This window comes from Ictidomys tridecemlineatus, chromosome 6 (assembly GCF_052094955.1).
Source record: "Ictidomys tridecemlineatus isolate mIctTri1 chromosome 6, mIctTri1.hap1, whole genome shotgun sequence".
NCBI lineage: Eukaryota > Metazoa > Chordata > Mammalia > Rodentia > Sciuridae > Ictidomys > Ictidomys tridecemlineatus.
In genome coordinates, this window is record NC_135482.1 from 112,588,269 (window position 1) to 112,605,172 (window position 16,904).

General features: G+C 42.2%; 1 protein-coding gene and 1 long non-coding RNA gene across 5 annotated transcripts in view; one reads left to right on the forward strand and one right to left on the reverse strand.

The window, feature by feature from the left end:
• The window catches only part of Cecr2 (CECR2 histone acetyl-lysine reader), a 163,052-nt gene that overhangs the window by 139,471 nt on the left and 6,677 nt on the right, over positions 1-16,904 (forward strand). For all 3 annotated transcript variants that reach the window (XM_078015543.1, XM_078015544.1, XM_078015545.1), the window contains 3 exons: positions 1,617-3,039; positions 4,096-4,207; positions 5,508-11,995. In XM_078015543.1, coding sequence (XP_077871669.1) covers positions 1,617-3,039; positions 4,096-4,207; positions 5,508-5,513 — 1,541 coding nt within the window. In that variant the 3' untranslated portion in view covers positions 5,514-11,995. The remainder of the gene's footprint in view (positions 1-1,616; positions 3,040-4,095; positions 4,208-5,507; positions 11,996-16,904) is intronic.
• LOC144364993 (uncharacterized) overlaps positions 1-16,904 on the reverse strand; it is a 39,349-nt gene that overhangs the window by 19,435 nt on the left and 3,010 nt on the right. For both annotated transcript variants that reach the window (XR_013423235.1, XR_013423234.1), the window contains one exon: positions 9,431-9,556. This is a non-coding gene — a long non-coding RNA (uncharacterized LOC144364993). The remainder of the gene's footprint in view (positions 1-9,430; positions 9,557-16,904) is intronic.

Here is a 16,904-nt window from a genome sequence, read left to right on the forward strand (position 1 = left end):
ATCCTCTCCTTAGATACATGCCTGTGTGTAGTAAAAATGAAGCACAGTGAGTTCTAGCAAAGCTTGAAACAGTTTCTTTGAAATGCCATTTAAGAGAAGTAAAGAGTAAACTAAAGAAGAAAAGTTAAAAAGAATTCTTTGTGTACTTAATGCTGACTTCAAGGATAGAAGTGAAGTATACATTTTTGTAATTTTCTTCTGATGTGAATAGAGGGTGGAGATACTTGAACATTCATAAAAGCTGGTGAAAAGTTCATGGGACTCAAACTTAACTTTGAGCATTTCCTTCTAGAAAAGGTCCACTTTGTGAATAGCTACAGACGAATTTTCTAATATGGGTTTCAGGTGTGTCTGCAAGTCAAAGGTTTGAAATAGTATCATTCGTGACACTTTAGATAAAGTCTGTCCACTAGTTGCTGAGCTTTGTGTTAATAAAAAGTTTAATTTTTTAATTTTGTTGCTCAGTTTGTATCTTTTTTCCTTAAGGCCAGCTTTAGTTCACTGATAGCCTTAGACATCTTACTGGTTCTTTATAAGTCATTATGGGGCTGGGAATATAGCTCAGTTGGTAGAGTGCTTGCCTTGCATACATAAGGCCCTGGCTTCAGTCCCCAGCACCCACCCCACTCCCTCCCCAATACAGACACAGTCATTATGAGATGGGTGCAGTGACACAGGCCTGTAATCCCCGAAGCTCAGGAAGTTGAGACAGGAGCATCACAAATTCAGTGCCAGCCTCAGCAATGGCAAGGTGCTAAGCAACTCAGACCCTTTCTCTAAATAAAGATAAGTAAAATAGGGCTGGGGATGTGGCTCAGTGGTTGAGTGCCCCTGAGTTCAATCCTTAGTACAAATCAAAAAAAAAAAAAAAAACATTATGAATCTTTAATCTTGTCCTTTATAAGTTTGTTTTTTAGAATCAGATTTTGATCTTGCTTGGACAACAACTCTTTCCTAGAAATATTATGATCAGATGTGTGTGTGTGTGTGTGTGTGTGTGTGTGTGTGTGTGTGTGTGTGTGTATAAAAACAAAGTACCTCTGTTATTCATCATGTTAATGGTTTGCTACCATAGTGAGGTGAACAATTTGATTGAATTTATTCAATTTCTCTAATGTTCAAAGAATGCCTTTCGAGTTTTTTGATATGGGCCTCTTGTTTCAAGACTTCAAAAAAAGGGATAGGGTTGTTGCTCAGAGTGTGCTCAGCATGCTCCACCTTTTGTTTGAGCACTGGGTATCTCATGCATTGGACCTTTACATTGTGTCAATTTCTAGAGCCTCTCACCTGGGTACCCATTCTAATTAAGTTCACATACATCTGCCTGGAGTCTTTAAGCTCCATATTCTCTCAGTAATGTGCCTGTGACGTGGGGTATTCCATTTTGGTGTATACCTTAATATTAGATTCTACCGGTAAGTCCATGAAAGGGAACATATAGATCCCCGATATCCTGACCTTTTCCAAGGACTAATGCTAGCTAGCTGAGGCTTGAATTGCTGTCCTCACCTCAACCCTGATCTTCCTTATGTTGCATACTTTTTATTACTACCTCCATTCGGATTGTCATTGCAGCTATTTAGTTATTTTGTTCTCCTTTTTGTTTTTTCCCCCAGGAGAAGCTTTGCCTGGACTTGAAGAGAAACCAGCAAGTGTTGGTGCTTCAGAGGAGGTATACCTCAAACAGCTACCTCAACCTACACCTCCCCTGCAGGCCGACTGCACCAGGCAGAGCTCACCAAGAGAAAGGGAAACAGAGGCCACAGAGCTCAAAAATGACACATTGGAATCTGCAGACAACTGTAAAACAGCAAAGGGCAAGAATACCTGGCCCTCAGACAGCAGCTATGCCAGCCCAGCTGCCCAAGGCTGTATGAGAGACCTCTCCACAATGGCCGACAGAGGGGTTCTTCCTGAAAATGGAGTCATTGGTGAAGCATCTCCTTGTGGATCAGAGGGGAAGGGCCTTGGTGGCAATGGTTCAGAAAAACCACTCTGTCCCAGAGGCAAAACATTGCAGGAGACCATGCCCTGCACAGGACAGAATGCAACTACACCTCCATGTGCAGACCCCAGTTTGATGACAAGCCCTGTAAGCCAGTTTTCTCCCTTGTACATGCCTGGCCTGGAATACTCTAATTCAGCTGCACATTACCACATCAATCCAAGCCTGCAAGCCTTGGGCCCTATGATGGGAGGGAAATCCTCGGTATCACATCCTCAGCATTTCTCTCCCAGGGCCTTTCAGTCTAACAATCCTCACCCTGGGATCTTTCCCCGATATCGCCCTCCCCAGGGAATGAGGTATTCCTACCAACAACCACCTCCACAGCCTTCCTACCATCATTACCAGCGAACTCCTTATTACACTTGTCCACAGGGCTTTTCTGATTGGCAGAGACCCCTCCACCCTCAGGGAAGCCCAGGTGGCCCCCCAGCAAGTCATGCCCCTCACCCACGGCCCCTTTTCTCAGATAAAAATTCCATGGCTAATCTGCCAAGCTGTGAGACACTGAGTGCTGCCTTAACTTCCCCAACTCGAATGGATGCAGTGGCTGCTAAAGTTGTCCCACCTGACAGACAGAATCCTGGTCCAGAGGAAGAAAAGCTTGATGAATCTATGGAGAGGCCTGAGAGTCCCAAAGAGTTTTTAGATCTGGACAACCATAATGCAGCTACCAAGCTACAGAGTTCTTTGTCAGCCAATGAATATATTTATGGAACTCCTCCTACACATCTGAGTTCAGGGATGGGATTTGGTTCACCTCCTTTCCCACCTCATGGTGTGATGCTACAAACGGGGCCTTCTTATACACCACAGAGGCCAACCAGTCATTTTCAACCCAGGTCATATTCTCCTGTGGGTGCTCACCCACCCCACCATCCAGGGGCTGCCCAGCCTAATGGCCTCTCTCAAGAGGGTTCTCTCTATCGCTGCCAGGAAGAGGGCCTGGGCCACTTTCAAGCAGTAATGATGGAACAGATTGGCACTGGAAGTGGAATAAGAGGATCCTTCCAGGAAATGTACAGACCATCAGGGTAAGAATGTGTTGAATGTTTTTCTTATTCTCTAAAAGAATAACAAATGTTAAACTATGCCTGTCAGAGGATGTCGAGCATGTGTGATGTTAATGTTAAAGTTCCAGGTCTATCCAGAATTGAAACAAGTCAGATACTCTCTCCTAAGACTTCCTCAATATATCTGTATGGGTACCACTTTTAAGACCCATTGAGGGCTGGGGATGTAGCTCAGTAATAGAGAGTTGCCTACTATTTGTGAAGTCTTTGGTTTAAACCCCAACAGGAGTTGCAGGTCGGCTCAGTGAGGTAATATGCCATCTGGGAACGTTTCAAAATAATGATATATAAAATATGGGCACTTGAAGTTATGAAGTATAGTTATTAAACTAGTACCTTTCAACTTAAAAACCAGTGTGCCCCTCTCCCCAATCCAACCAAGGTTTATGTATCTATGTTTGATTTTTTAATATATCACGATCATGCTGTCTTTGTTTTGTTTTTCAAAGAGTCCAGGCCTTGTGTAGTGTGTCCCAGATTCTGGATTCAAGTCAGTATTTCCTTTTTTAAGATTAATCACATAGCCGGTGTGTGAAGAAGTCTACAAAGAGGGATATCATGTTAAATAATGTAGACCTTAGAAATTTTTTCCTTGGATCCTGGTGCATATACCTGTAATCCTAGTGGCTCAGGAGACTGAGGCAGGAGGATCACAAGTTCAAAGCCAGCCTTAGCAATGCTGAGGCACTAAGCAACTCAGTGAGACCCTGTCTCTAAATAAAATACAAAATAGGGCTGGGATGTGGCTTAGTGGCCAAGTGCCCCTGAGTTCAATCCCTGGTACCAAAAAAAAAAAAAAAAAAAGGATGAATCACTTTTGTCAGGAATATGCTTCAGATGGGTGTACTTCCTATTATGTTATGCTCAGATATATATAATGTCATTTTGTCCCATTATTGTTGGTTCCAAGCTGGATCACCTGGATAATTAGGCCATCCCTTCATGATTAAAGTATGTTTTCCTTTGTAATTAATACATCTTCATTAATTTTTACCTGTTCTTTTCCTGTGGCTACAGAATGCACATACATCCAATCCAGTCGCAGTCCTCATTCCCAAAGACCCCAGCACCAGCAGCATCACCAGAACAGCTGCCACCACATAAGCCCCCAACACTTCCTCTGGATCAGGTAAGAATCACCAAAATTTAGAGCTTTTCTTATTCCTCAAAATGTGGGAAATATATATGACTTTCATATCCCTTCTGCAAAATGCTTGGGACCCAAAGTCCCAAGTTCAGAGTTTTTCAGATTTTGGAATATTTGCATAGGGTTTACCATGCAAGTTAAGCATGACTAATCCAAGGTGCTCCAAAATATAAAACTTTCAGAATTATGTCCATTTTCTTCTTAATTTCAACCTGGGCATATAGCTCAGTGATAGCGCTTGCTTATCATGTGCAAAGTTTGGGTTTGCTCCCTAGCACACACTGCAAAAACAAAACAAAAACTTTGGAGCTTAGAGCCTTTCATATTAAGGATCCTCAATCTGCACATGGTCTCATTGCCATTCTTAGACTGTGTTTTTAAAAATTATTTCCTTTTTGCCATGTTGATAATAGAACCCAGGGCCACCCACAGTTAGAAAAGCATTCTAACACTGATTTGTATTCCAAGTTCCTGAGTGTTGTGTTGTTTTTTTTTGTTGTTTGTTTTGTTTTGTTTTTTTGATACCAAGGATTGAACCCAGGGGTCTTCATGAGTTGCTTAGGGTGTTGTGAAGTAGCTAATAAGGCTGGCTCGAGGCAATCCTCCTGCTTTAGCCTCCCAAGCTGTTAGAATTACAGGCATGTGCCACCACACCCCGCTCCTGTGAAAATATTTTAATGTGTCTTGTTGCTTCATTTACTATAGGCAGCCAGGTGAAACAAATCACTCAGGCCCTGATCCCAGTCCTTGGCATTGGGGAAGATCAGCAACAGAGTCCTCAGATGTTGCTTATCTACTATTTCCACATACCCCTCTTTCATAATCTTGTGTGGTAACCAGCTGTTTAAGGAGTATTTATTTAAGGAGTATCAATTTTTCCACACTGCCTTCCCACATTTCTTTTGCCAAAAATTGCTTGTTTGTTTAATCCTTCCCACCTATTCCTTTGTGTGAGACTGGTCAGTCAGGTTTGGAATAATTGTGGCTACCTTTGAGTGCTGCTTCTCTCTCACACACTGCTGAGAGTTTGTGCAAAAACTATCTCAATCTTAATCTGTGGCCCCATAAAGAAACTGAGCAGCTGTAGTAGCACCTTCTAATATGCACAAAGTTCTATAGCTTCTAAGTACAGGGGCTCAGGTCCAAATCTAGTACCTGAAAATCAACCCTCTGTAGCTGTGTAGGCAAGCACATACAACTCTTTGATATGTTTAATTTTCTTAGACAGTTGATAAAATTTAAAATTTTTTTCTTATAAATGTCTTTATTCTATTCCTCTCAGAGCTAGTCCTAGGAGGAAATTGCCCCCAAGGAAGTGAAAAGCTGCACATGAAGACAGAACATGGAAGATTTGGGGAAATGATCCTTGCCCATCTCTATCCCAGTCACCCTGCTCTGCCCCTTCACAGTGAATTACACCTTGCCACCAAGAGCTGGAGCCATTCCTGGGCCTTAGAAGCATCCTCACTCCATAGACGACTGACAAAGAGCTTGCAGAGGTGCTGGGTCAGGGATCACTTGCACAGCTGACTGACAGTCAGGAAGATCAAGTGAACCTGGAGTTCATGCTGACTTCTCCAAATTCTGAGACTGTCCTTCAGGGAAATCACTTTAAACTTGGGTGGGGGCCATACAAAATAACAGAGTGGTGCTTTTAAACTTTCATGAGCAGCTAATCTCAGGTATATATTGAGGAAGGGACTACTTGTAGTATTAATGTTTTCAGAGCTGGGTCCAGTTTACACAATTTTCATGTTGCCTTTTAAAATAATTTTTGTTGGTGAATGTATTGTACATAAAGTGGGTAGGGTGGGTGGGAATATGAAATGGAAGTCCTAACTGGTGGGCTCACAGCACTGGAGTGGTCTCTGTCTGTTTACAATCATGTCACACTCAATGCTTTGGGGCGCTGGAGAAGAGGGTAGGAAAGCCTTCAACTTGTCATATGTCAATAACTGTTTCCATGGTGGCTGACTGGCCCTTCACAACTGAAGACCTTCCTTCCAATCAACCTCAGAGAGTGTAGTTGTACCTGTCCTCCTTATTGTTTCTTTCTTTCTTAGTTTGGGGGCAGAGTGCTCTCCTGTGGCCCACCGGAAGCTTCAACCAAGATGACAGGCTCCTTTCACTCTGGTTGGCCCAAGTCTTGGCCTTGGGAAAATGGTGTCCCTTCCTGATTTGCCTCCAGCCCTACAAGATAGTTGCAAACCAGTATCAGGAATTGGGATCACTAGAGTGCTTTACTCATTAGAAGACAAATGAACATCTTCACAGGCTTGTCGGGCTGTGATCTAGAAGGCATTACACAAGCTTTCTGGCACAAATCACGTTTTGTGAAAGTGACTACTCAGGTTTGTAAATGTTAGTCTCAATAAAGAAATTGCACAGGTCTGAATAGAGAATATGTATTCTATAGTGTTACAGTTTGAATTTAGGAATATTTCAGTATATATAGTTTTTATTCCTTTTAAATGAACCATAGTAAAATCAGCCATTGTGATTTTAAATAGCTATCAAGGACAAGTTCTTGGAAATCATTTGTTGTTATCTGAGGTAGGAAACAATTTTACAGTATTAAATTACTTTTATTACAGTTTTAGGAGTTACACTGGATTTCTCGTGTTTAGCATTCTGTATTTTATGTTAGCTGAGATGTCACCAAAGTTAGGACCCATAAATATCCCATAAAGAAAAAAACTAAGAAAACACCCTGAAATTACAGGTCTTTGTAAAGAATAGCATAATTTAAGCATGCTTTGAGGATAATAGAAGAGTCTTCATAAAATATTAATCTGTCCTAGTTTCTTATGTATTCACTTGTGGGTGGAGTCAGTAGAGCCTTTCCCTTCAGTTTCAGCATCTTTGATAAAACTGTAGTATTTAGAGTTTGCTAAACAGTGTGCTCAGAGGGAAAGGAAACAGATTGGAAACATTCAGGTTAAAGAGACTGAACCGAAGACACCTAGTAGAATGGAAATTCATATCAGTAAGTGAACTAAGCTGGTGGTGTTGATTAGGGCTTAGGCAGAGTTGAGGGTGCGAGGGGAAAGAACACAGATGTCTCTGATATATGATGCAAAAAAACACCAACTTTAACAGATTTTCAGTTTAACTGTGGTATGTTTGCAAGTGGATTGATTGCATCATGAGGTTGAGTTCTAATTTGATCCTTATACTTATCAGAAATCTAGCACTAAGAAGAGTCAAGAAGTTAGAAGATATGTGGATGGGCTTCAATCTGTCCTTGAGCTTATGTAAGCTAACATGGTCAAAAAATTACGACTTCAGTTTCTGTGTTTGCAAAAGCAGGAAGGAGGATTATTAATTGGTGGGGGGCTGGTTAGGCCTGGTCTGGGCTCAGAGCATTCTGACTTCTCTTTAGGATTGTGGTCACTATAGGGCCTCTGCCACTGTGTTAAGCATGCTGCTTGAGGTGACCATCCTCCTCCTTCCCCCACTTCCAAATACCTGTTGCTAGAGAGATGCTGTGAACAGTGCGGGGGGGGGGGGTGTCTGTCTGTAGAAAAACCTTTTAATCTCCTTTCTTTTTTAGAGATGAGAGAATTTAAGGAAGGGCTATAGAAATTGAACTACTGTATTGAATTATAACACTGTGAACAAGAGCATCAGTGAAATGGTCAGCCTTGTTGCATCCTATGTGTAAATTGGTTGTACATTACAGGGCCAAGTGCTTCATCCCTTATCTGGTATGTTCCCAGCTTTTACAGGTTTCTGAAATGCAGATCTGCTGAAAGCTGCCCACAACTGCCAGACTGTGGGAAAACACATGACTGAGCTGCTGTGAACTCCTCATCAACTTACCCGCAAGCAGGATCTTTTGTTCTCGCCTTTCTTCCTCCTCTAGCACTTCACTTTCCAAGTGTCTTAAGCAGATGCAATGTCTTAAAACAGATACAAATACATTTGCCATCTTTTCAAATAGGGAAATGATGGTTATATGATGTGTAATAGTTAGAAAGACATGTGTATGGGTGTCCTAAAAGGTTTACTCTAGGCTTGGACACTTCACCTTGTAGGCCACTGTCACCTTGTCAGTGTGACTACTCCCAGTGGTCTTCAGGAGAGCATATCTGAGACCTATGGATAATTAGAAATACCCTTGCTCCTGTTTAACCCTCATGACTTAACTTTATTAGGCTTGTTTTTAAGTTACAAACTGTTTCTCCAAGGCTTAAGATAAATAAAAGATCCAGAAAGAAAATTAGGGCCTTTGGAAGGTTTCTGGGTTGTGTATGATTTTGTTTTATTAAAGTTTGTGGAAAACCTTAAGGCCTTTAGTCTACATTCAGTCTGAGCTCAGCTTTAAATGTCAGTTTACTCTAGCCTTTCCCTTGAAAGTGCTTCTTGTGACTAACCATTTGGTATCATTATCCTGTGTTGTTTTTCTGACATGTTGTTATTACCATTTCTGCAAATAATATACTGCTTTTAAGACCTAATTTGAAATTTCACAGGAAGCCTCAATTTAGAGTCCGAAGGCAAGGATGATTTCGTGTCAGATTCCTGGCATGTTTCCAAGAAACTCGATTTTTCAAGAAATGCAAGCCATCTGGTTTGCTAGCATGATTTCCCCTTCTGTGTTTCTCTCTTAGTTCACCCCTTGGCCAGATTCTTCATGGACTCCCATTGTGGGACTCAGTTTCATGTATCAGTGTAGAGTTCAGTCTTGGATATTTCCAGGATATGATGTCTCAGCAGATAGTTCTTTGTTTGACAGATTCTGCCAGGATGTTAGAATTTGGGTTGTGCATGTGGGGGTGTTTGTTCCTTGGCTTGCATCACTACTTAGGAACCACAGATGTAATTGAGACTTGCTAGGTGAGAAGACTGGCTCCCCTTTCTTGTTTCAGTGGGTTGGACTCCACCATTCCGCCATAGGACTCTGAGCCTTACCTTTCTATCCCTTTGGGAAAGCTGAATTGGGGTGAACTTTGCTGCATCCCCTCTCTCTCAGTTAACTGTGACACAAGCTTTGTCTGCTGGCTGGATGTTGAATCCTCTCTGTGCTAGACACACATGGAGGGGCTTGGGTTGGACTTTTTACCTGGTCTCTTTCTCTTGTTCTCACTTAACTCTTAAGTAGAAATGCCTGATAACCAGCAATTGTTCTGCATGTGTTTTTGAAAGGGTTGGGTGGGTTGGGAACAGGGGTGTGGATATTGAGTAAGTTATTCGAATACTGACCTCTCATCAGTAGACTGTGGCCCCTTCTTTTCCCCAGCGGGGTCTTGGGTACCTCACTCACATGCCTGGGAGTCCCATCCAGGCTCCACCAGCCTGCTGTGCAGTGTCGAGCAGTCTTTGCTCCCGCTGTGAAAGCAAAAGCCGTGTGAACTTCCCTGGCCAGTACTGGAAAGGGGAATGCTATTTATTTTTATATTGTGTATATTTTGTCGTGGTCTGCTGATTGATTCCCTGTTTGACTGAGAGCGACATTTACCTCAATAGTTAGTTCAATATTGTGTGTTGGATAATTTTTTAAAGGAACTTTTTAAAAAGCTTTTTGATCCTTGGAGGTCTGTAGATTTATTTCCATATGAACTGGTTATTTTGTATAAAGTACATTCTTAAAATAGCAAAGCTCTGGTGTGTGTGTCCATGTGTCACTTTTATCATCAGGACAAATTCAGATTCCTATCATGACAGAGGTTTGAATCGGGCCACAATGCCATCACTCCACAGTGCTGTCCTATGTCTCAATTCTGATTCGTTAAGAATCCAAGAACAGATTGGGTGTGGGAGTGGGCCCACTGTAGATGATAGCGGTGCATTCTCTGCACAGAGCTTCAACGCCATAGTAAAACCACCTGAAAATTTCCAAACCACCTCAGGAACAAAAATGCTCATTGGAGCTGGTTCTATAAACATCCACTAGGTGCTTTCACACACCACCCTCACATCACCCTCTCCTTACAGAATTAGGGGTGAAGGAAGGGAGCAACAGATTTGACTTGATAATGGGGAGCCAATGAGCAGCTCTAGCCTGAAGCCCTCAGGGAACTATAAGTGGGAGCTACCAGCATGAGTAAGCAGATGCTTTTATATTTGCCCAGTTTGTTTTATTTTTCCAGTTTATGGGAGGCTTTCTGCTGGGAGGCAGGTGCAGAGAAAGGAAGTAACCATATTTTCTAATTAAGGGGTTGCATCTCACATAATTTTTGAAACAAAATTTCAGCCTTGAAGTCATTAGGAAGTCCCACATCTGACACATGATGTTGATCAATTTCTTTAATCTCACTTGATATTCTTAATGTTTCTCTCTGCGTTGGAAGAGCAGGGCAAGTGGAACTTTTGCTCTGGCCTGGCTCTGTTCACTTCCATGCCACTTAAGAGTCCAGCCCAGCTCATCACTGGCTGAGACGCCCTGAACACCTCTATTCCCTCTGCACATTAGTGTTACACCCTTAAAACACATGTAAACTTTGCTTTCCTACTTTTGTATTCTCTAGTGGAATTCCTCCTGCCATGACATAAATTCCTCCAAAGAAAGCCAGAAATTGTTGACAGATTTAGCTAATGATAAGCTTTAATACCATATCTTTCATTAGTCAACTAGGTTTCAAAATTTTAATATAGTAGGTGGAGATGATCTTCCTCAGTTTTTGGAATTGTTACTATTTGACATTAACATTTGTTAAGCTCCATGGGTAACATTTTGCACAAAGATTACCCTACACCATGAGTGGCCTTCTTAATATTGGAACATAAAAAGAAAGCCAGTGTGGTGAGATTTGGGGAAGAACAGAAGCTGTAATTGCTCATGGTGTTTTGGTCTCAAAATTCTGGTCAGCTTTCCATTTCAACATTTGGAGACATCTAAAAGTGCTTCTTAGTAAAGACTAGTGTCTAAACAAATTCCTGTTATTAGGAGGAAAGACATCTTAATTTTATCAATAAGCAGCCCCTATCCAGGCAATCTACATTATCTAGGAGTACTACTGAGTTGACAAAATAACCCAGGCAGGCTCTTTTAGAGGCTGCCCTTGGTCCTGGAATACTCTGAGGTGAGTGGCCTGTGGCATGAAGTTGTTATGCAAGAGATGCCTTTGGCAGGAAGGCAGCTGGCCCTTTTCTCCCAGGCGGTTGGATTCTCTCCAGCCCTGCTGTAGAGATGACAGAGCTGTAAGCATCTATGCTGCTACCGCCTGTTCTCAGGACAGCTTTCACAGACCTCAACCCCCACACCCTCTGCATAGCTTGGCACTGCGGGTCTGTTTGCCTGGCCCCACAGTTTCCCCTTGGATTTTCAAAAGGACAACATTTGTGCATTTGTTGTAGCCCCTTTTCTGCTAGCAAGGCTCCTCTGGTTTCCTTAGTCAATTTTAGAAAAAAACCTTCAGTGCAAAACAGACTGAGAAATACTTGCCAAGAAGGCAGCTGGAAAATCCCTAGGTTTGTCTATTGTGTTGCTAGAACCCTACCCCCTTCTGCCTCCATGACATGCATATTAATTCAGGTGCTCTGGAGATTCAGATTTGGAAAACCACAACTTGCTCCTAGAATCTTGGACTTAAACCTTGTTCTGCACAGCATATGACAAGGATGAGTTGCCCTATTCTATCCAGTTAAAGTTGGGCAGAAGTTTTAAAAAGCAATGGAGCCAGTTCCTTGGATTGTATCCAGGGTTTTAGCTTTGGGAAGGAATTGACTCTTTAGTAGGAAGGCAAAGACAAGTTCCAAGTGAAGCCTGGCCTGGGAGTATCCCAAGAACTAAGATGAAGATTGACTAACTTAACAATCAAGTTTTCAGTAAGTACTACTCTTTCTGAAACAGTACATGTAGGGATTAGTTGTAGGATCGATCCCCTAATCTGTTAGTGTTCCAAGTCCCTTGTAGAAAATGATGTTGTATTTGCATATAACCTATTCACATTTCCTAGTACTTCAGATCATTTCTACGTTACTAACAATAACACAACATAAATGCTTTATAAATAGTTGTTACACTTTGTTATTTGGGAACTAATGACAAGGAAAAATCTGAACATGATCGGTACAAGTGCAGTTTTTAAAAAACATTTTGGTCATAGTTTGTTTAATGTACAGGTATAGGACCCATGCATACAGAGTGCGGGCTATTAAAAAGTAAATATACACCAAGTGTCTGGCACATTGCCTGTCTGCTGCTAATACAAAGGGGGAAAAGATAGGTTCCTTCACTCTATTATTTTTCTGTATTATAATTGAAAAAAATACAGGATACAGAAAGTCTGGATAACAGTAAGGTGCTGGAAGGAGTACACTGCTTAGCTAAAATAGTAGATCAAGGAACAATGTCTTTGTTCACTTCGTGCTATTGTAGCAGGAAGGCCAAGTGTTGGTGGTCTCAGACCATTTAATTTGGGCAGACCTCCAGACCAGACTTGAGGAGCCAGGCTCTCAGCTGTGTGGGGACTGTATCTATATAGCTTATTCCAAGCAGCATTCTCATTCCTCATTCTTGCCCCTCACAAGGTGAGCCTAAAGTGACAATGACATAATTCAGAACATTGAACCATCAGTAATTCTGATACTTTGTGCAATTCTGAAGAAACATTTGCCGGAGACGTGGCAAAGGTGTACAGAACTGGAACTTGGGAGAAGTGGTGATCACCTCAACTCCATTAGCTTCTTGTGGTCACATTACTGATCAAAATGTAGTCCTGGACCTGCAACATCGACTTACTTAGGAACTTGGAAACGAGAGTTGTGGCATCACTTAGATCTGCTTAATCAGACTGATGAGGAAGGGGCTCAGCTACCTGTTGTCACACACAGTTAGAAATGCACACAGAGAGCACAGACCTGTGGGAATGCCTGACACATGCATTTTAGACCTCAAGCACACCTCCTCTGACCTGAATATATCATTCAAACCTGACAGATGGCACAGCCAGCCACCTTCTGATTAAAATAGGAAATTCACTCCACAGTCTTCTGGTGAACATGAAATAAAGGTAATGGTTATCCCTCTATTACACACATAGGGAAGGAATGTAGGAGAAGGACTGCAAAGTTGAGGAATTCCCTTGTTGTCTGCCCCGCCCTAGCCCTACCTGGCATGCTGATCTGACCTCTGGGATATCCCTTTCTGCCCATCAAATATCACTCCTAGTTGTGCTTTCTCTGTCCCCTTTTCTGCACTGCCAGGGGCTTTGGGGGATCTAAAGCTAACAGACCAGCCCTATCCTAGAATAAGTGCATATTGCAGTCTTGTGCTATTTGACAGTCTTCTTTGCTTGCTGTGGGAACTCCTGCTATTGCAATTTATTCAACAAACTTAATAACTTTGCCACACTTACCAATGATTGCCAGTTTAGGTTGTCTCATTAAGGGTTATCAGATGCCCTAACTCAACATACTAGGGTTATATTGATCTGGGTGCAGCTTGGGCTTCAGGATTTTTTTAAAGTTCCCCCAGGTCATTTTATTGTGCAGTCAAACATATAAACCACTGTGCAGAATAGTGACTCAAAACTTGTGTCATCAGGATCTTACTTGATTTCACCATGTCTGGGGACTGGCTTCAGATGAGCTTCTCTAACAAACTCCTAAACCCTGCTGGTTCACTTAGCAGGAAGGCCACACTCCATCCTTGCTAAAGAGGGAAGGCTGTGTGTGTGTGTGTGCGTGCGCACGCACACTTGCTTCTCCAAATCTCTTCTTTCTCCTAATAACATGTCCCTAACCAACATTTAGGCTCAATTATGCTTTGGATTCTAGACTCATTTTCCTTGGATTCTTCCTTCAGTATAAGTGATAGTCTTATTTCCTCCATTTAAATGTTTCTTTCTCTACCTTCATCCAATCTCCCTCTTAAAAAAAAAGTCTTTTCCCTCCTACTGCCATCTCCTGTGGTTTGACTCCCTACTACCTTTCTAGAGCTAGTGTCTTGCTTACAGACAGCCTCAATCAGATTTATTCTCAGCCCTCAGATCCTCTCTGTTGCACCTAGCAGTTGGGGCTACTTTCTTTGGAGACTGATCTTTCAGATGCTGTGCTGCTGCGACCTCCCAGATCTCTCACTTGTTCTTTTTCTTCCTAAAAGTAGGCATATCCTTAGAATCATCTTCTCCACCCCCAGCCCCTTCTTTCTTTTTGTGGAAGTGGGGATTGAACCCAGGGGTACTTTACCACAAGGTGCATAGCCAGCCATTTGAAAATTTTATTTGAGACAGGGTCTCGCTAAGTTGCCCAGGCTGGCCTCAAACTTGCAATCCTCCTGTCTCCCCTCCCAAGTAGCTTTGGCTACTGGAGTACCTGGGAGTACAGTAGTGCCACTACAGCCAGCTTAGATCTATCCTTTTCTTCCTATGGCTTCTCTCTTGGCATGATTTTATTCTGTGGAGATTCAAATTCCTGTGCTTAATTTAAACTTCTTTGCCATCTTTCAGTTATCCTTTCCAAATTCTAAATTTTGATATTCCACTTACATGTTCTACCATTGTTTATGATGGGGTTTGTTTCTTTGACCATTTTAAGTGAACATTTCAAGGTACATTTGTCTTGTGCAACTATCACTACCATACATAACTTTTTAATCTACAGCTGAAAATGAAATACTAACCTCTCATTCTCCTCTCCCCCTATCCTCTGGAACATTCTGTCTCTGAATTTGACTACCTCCATTTAAGTGGAATCATAAAAATTTTGTCCTTTTGTGACTGGCTAATTTCACTTAGTGTAATGCTTTCAAGGTCCGTTTATTTTGTAGCATGTGTCAGAATGTCCTTTTTAATGCTGGATAATATTCCATTGTATGTATAGACCACATTTTTCTTACTCTCTCCTCCATAATGGACACTTGGGTTGCTTCCAACTTTAGGCTACTGTGAATAATGCTACTGTGGACATGAGTGTTCAAATATCTGTTTCAGACTCTTAGTTCTTTTGGGTCAACCCAAAGTGCAATTGCTCGAGCCTGTGGTTTTTCTGTTTTTTAATTTTTTGAGGAACTTCATATTGTTTTCCAAGCAGCTGCACCATTTCACATTCCCACCAGCAGTGCATCAAGATTCTAACTTCTCTACATCTTTACCAACATTTGTTGTTTCTGGGTGTCTTGTTTTTGTTTTTTCCATAATTGTCACGTTGTGAAGTAGAACCCCTACTTTTACACATTGTTATCCATTCTTTTGCAGCTGCCATTCAGATTCAAGAGCCAATTTTCCCTCCCCTTTCCTTTCACCCTGCCCTGGACTCTCTTAACTGGAGTGGTAGTCCACCTTCTTCCTGATGCCTATGCTTCACACCTGATGTCTGTCCCTGACATGTTTAGTCATCTATCTGCTTAGCCCATTGGTTCTTCACAGAAATCACTCTTCATGATCTATTCAAACCACTGGCACTGCCATAAACCTGAAGGTGCCCTTTGGACCCTTACTCAATAGCTTCCATTGCCCACCAAAGAAAAGAGAAAACACATTCACATAGTGAACACCTGTTATGTGCTTGGCACTGTAGTGAGTGCCCTAGATTCATTTCACAGATGGATAAGCAGTCTCAGGAAAGTTAAGTAGCTTGCTTAAGATCACACAACTAGTAAACAGAAAACCAGGACCAGTTTAAAAGCAGTCCATTGCACCCTCATGTAAACCTCACTGAAAATCTGGTATCACATCCCCTTGTGCAATGGTAAGTAACTTGCCTAAAGAGAGAGAGCCAGGAATTTGGGAGCTCAGATGTGAACCTGGATCTCTGCAGGTGATATCTGTGCCATGATGGTTCCTTATGTTTCCCATACTGTTGGCAGTGTGTCATCTGGACCCAATATAGTGCACCAGCTTTTCTCTGTGCTTCCTCATCCCTTGCTCCAAATTGGACGACTTGCTACTGAAGTTCTAGAAGATGGGTGCCAGTTTGACACCGCTGCCCTTCTCTCAGAGTTTCATCAACCTCTTCACCAGCCTTCTAGCCCAAAATCAGTTGCCCTTTCCTCCCTGAAACCTTCCCAGTTCTCCAAATTTGAAGAAATCCTGAATTCACACAGCATATGATTGAGTTCAGAGTGATTTGTAAGATTTGGGGGCAAGGGGTAGGTAGTCAGGGATTGAACCCAGAGGCACTGAGCCATATCTTCAACCTTTTATATTTTTTGAGCTAGGGTCTCACTAAGTTGCTTAGGACCTCAGCCTCTTAAGCTCCTGAGATTACAGGTGTGTGCCACCATGCCTGACCAGATTGTAAGATTCTTGAGCACAAGAGAAGGTGCCCAAACAATGTACTGTCCTCCCATAGATAAGGGAGGTTGCCTGGCAGGTCAGTGAGACAGTCTGTAACCTGCTATTAGAGAAGTGCATGAGAAGCTGGGTGTGGTTGCACACCCAGTAACCCCAAGGCTGAAGCAGAAGGATCTCTAGTTGAGGCCAGCCTAGGCAATTTAGCAAGACCCTGCTTCAAAAAATAAAAAAGGAACCAGGCACAGTGGCACACGCCTGTAATCCCAGTGGTTCAGGAGGCTGAGACAAAGCCAGTCTCAGCAACTCAGAAATGCGCTAAGCAACTCAGTAAGACCCCGTCTAAATAAAAATACAAAATAGGGCTGGAGATGTGGCTCAGTGGCTGAGTGCCCCCCCCACCCAGTTCAATCCCTGGTACCCTAAATAAATTAATTAAAATTTTAAAAGGCCTCCTAGCAGTGCAAAAAATTAGAGCAACATGAGAACAAGCAGCAGAGGCT